The 3,217-nt window shown below is 38.0% G+C and overlaps 1 protein-coding gene across 1 annotated transcript in view; it reads left to right on the top strand.

Annotated features, from left to right (window-relative positions):
- Positions 1 to 2,894, top strand: part of LOC140239550 (uncharacterized) — a 10,559-nt gene extending 7,665 nt beyond the window's left edge. The window contains exons 6-7 of the mRNA XM_072319383.1: positions 428 to 653; positions 2,498 to 2,894. Of these exons, the coding sequence (XP_072175484.1) occupies positions 428 to 653; positions 2,498 to 2,894 (623 nt within the window). The remainder of the gene's footprint in view (positions 1 to 427; positions 654 to 2,497) is intronic.
- The last annotated feature ends 323 nt before the right edge of the window (positions 2,895 to 3,217 follow it).

Here is a 3,217-nt window from a genome sequence, read left to right as displayed (position 1 = left end):
TTTTTTTTACTCAGGTTTTACAAAAGGTCCCTACCGTAGAGATTCCCCCCCCCCCAAAAAAAAAAAAAGTGTTCCGGCGCGCTTGGACCACTTTGTGAATCATTTGTTGAAGCAGAACATTACCATGTGAACTCTCTGTGAAAAACCACACCAATGTCGAATCATCTTCACACTTTTAAAGTCGAGAGTTTTCACAAAGTTGTTATGAACACTTTGTGAAGACACTGTGTTCTTTCCAGCAGGGATATATTCTAAATCGAAGCTATAAAAGTGTTTGCAAAATAAGTTGATTGCTGTAGACAATTTGTTTTTACTTTTTTATTTTTTTTCAGACAATTATTCACTGTGTACTGATATGCTCGTAGATCTTGTACTTCGGATAATCTTACCCAGATAATGTGTCAAAAACTAATCTGTCCCCACCCAGACGACGATTTTAGACTGAAGGTCATGTTTAGGAAAAAACATGTGATCGAAAAGGACAAGGAAAGAGACTGCACGCTCTACTATAAATCCCTGGACCACGACAGTGACCCGGTGACCCCTGCAACGACGACGAAAGTTCCGATTATGACGTCACATACAGATTTTCTGAATGAGGGAAGCAAGGAGAAGCGCCTTACACTGAAGATACTCGAGAACTGTATGGAAGGGTAAGTCTAGATACACTTTGTTGTCAAACTCATTCTGAGCTCATTTAGCTGTTGTGATCTGTCCGAAGGTACTATGATGGGTTGATAAAGTCTGTAAATTGTATGTATGTTTTTAGAGGCAACATGTGTGGGTTCACATGCTTAATATGGGTAACAGTAAATGTCTTTACTTTTGTGTGCCCTGACCTACATGTTGTCACCATTATTCCTCTTTTGTTTTGTTTAGCATGTACAGTACAGTGTATCTCTTTGTGATGTTCACTCTGGTTTTTGTTTGTATATTTGTAATGTTCATGATATGTTTCCCATGGTTGAATAGATAGATAAATAGAAAAATAAATAAATAAATAATGTTAGTAATAATAATAATTATAAATATAATGATATTAATAATAATAATAATGACGATAAATACACAAGTAACAGGGAACATCCAAAGAAAGCCATACACGCAATATTTCCTAACGTTGCCCTTCTTTATCTCATTCCAATTGCTTTATACACGATTTCACACACGAAGATACAAGTCATCACGATACCCTTGATAATACAATTGAATACGCCTGAACGTAAATACGAAAGATTATATTGGTCAGTCACACAGACCATGATATGAATGTTATAGAATATTCCGTTTACTTGGGTAAAATTACGGTTTACTTTAGAAAAAAAAAGATACTGCAGGCAGTGGTGACGATTTACAGCATTTATCTGGCGCCGTCAATGATATTCAAAGGCGCAGGACCCATAAAGAGTACGGAGACATAGGCAACATAATATTATTATCAAACAAAATCATGAGGTATGAGAAAAAGATAGTAAATGGAATAACGAGAGAAACTAAAGAAAAACATGTAAAACCATAGGTGCGGTCCCCTTTTCTTATACTTCCAGTAAGAAGAAAGTATATAACCCTATACCTGTCAATGCACTCTGATTCCGAGATGCTTTTTTGCTTTAAATCTCATTAAGTCAAGCTCTTCTAAAGCAGTTGTGTAATGAACCTTCGTTTAACATGGAGGAGGAAAATCATAAATGAAATAGTTTGGCACAGGTGCAAGTAGCGCATGGTAAAACCTATACACCGGTATCTTGCAATGTCAACAAAGTGAGCGTCTACACATACACACAAAATTATTCAGAGAAGCCGACCATATATGCGCCTTAAATGAGATCAACAATGCATGATTTTGTTGGTTACTTCAATCAACTAAATTCCACAATTCACTCTTCGGCCATCAGTGTGATATGAATGAGAATGCGAGTTAAGTTTATCTGAATAGAGTTCTGCTGAATGGGTGTAATTTTGCGCCCCATACCAAACCCTGGTAACGAATTGTAATACAAAGGCATAAGTAAAATATTTTGGGCGGGTGTCGAATTCTCTACTTTGGGCTTCATCTTCGCTGCAAAATGCAAAAGGTTACGTTTCAGCGCCTGGAATATATATATATATATATATATATATATATATGACATAATATATATGAAGAGCTTGCTTCCAAAAGGCGCTAAATTCATCCTTTACAATGGATTTAGCGCCTTCTTGAAGCAAGGTCTTATGTAGACAGGGGTCATGATATTTACCGCTTACATTGGTCTAATGACCCATTGTTGAAATCCTTCTCACCTGTAATCATTGTATAGTAATCAATAAAGTTATTCTCAAGGTCGTGACCTCGTTAGCACGTCTAGCGCGAATTAATTATCTTAATTGGCGCTATTGCAAGTTGACCATATGAAACAAAATTTACATAGGCTTATCAACATTTTAGATCACTAGATGTGCACATTTCTGGCTTGATGAATATGATATTTGTCTATTTCTTTTTACTTGTGCGCAGAGTCAGAATATTTTCCGATTGTAGCGGAAACATCTTCGTCAGAAGGCTGTGCAAGGCTCACGTCTATTGGTCCGATGTCGAGACAACCAAACAAGAGGCATTGAAATTGAAACACGACGAAGTGATTAAAGTTTTCGATTTCGGTGAGTTTTACACCTACTTCACAAGCCTATATCCCGGAGATCGGCAGCATGAATTAGTACTACCTTCAATCTGGCTGAGTTTTGCACAGAAACACGGCGGTGACGCCGGCCCTGTGAACACGTGCTTGGTGTGGGTTCGCATTGATCCGTTGAAGGCGCGCAAGATGGTAGACGGTGTAAATCCTGAAGTCCGGCAGACGTCACTCGGCGAGTCGCTTAACAGTGCCAATATTCAGGATGGGATGTCTATGTGAGCTCTGTATGAAAAAAAAAAAACATTTGCAATATTAGTCAAGTTGTTCCCTAACCTCTCCCTGATTCCCCCCCCCCCCCCCCCACATATCGGCCATCAGTGGCCCGATCGCGTCGAAATTTGGCAGGCACGACACCCACATCTACAAGACTGTGTCTTAATTTCGTTTTCATTGTTAATTTCAAATTCAAATCAATTTTTGTTATGCAAATTAAGCAAAACATCTTATTTTAGCTCTTAGAACACTAATTAAAAACATTGAAACTCTATTTCTTTCGTTCGTGTAGGCCTGTCTTCATATCTTCAACAATCGTACACCATAAA

Source organism: Diadema setosum, chromosome 16 (assembly GCF_964275005.1).
Source record: "Diadema setosum chromosome 16, eeDiaSeto1, whole genome shotgun sequence".
In the NCBI taxonomy this organism is placed as follows: Eukaryota; Metazoa; Echinodermata; class Echinoidea; order Diadematoida; family Diadematidae; genus Diadema; species Diadema setosum.
Note: the sequence above shows the minus strand (reverse complement) of the source record. Positions and strands in the feature narration are given on the sequence as shown.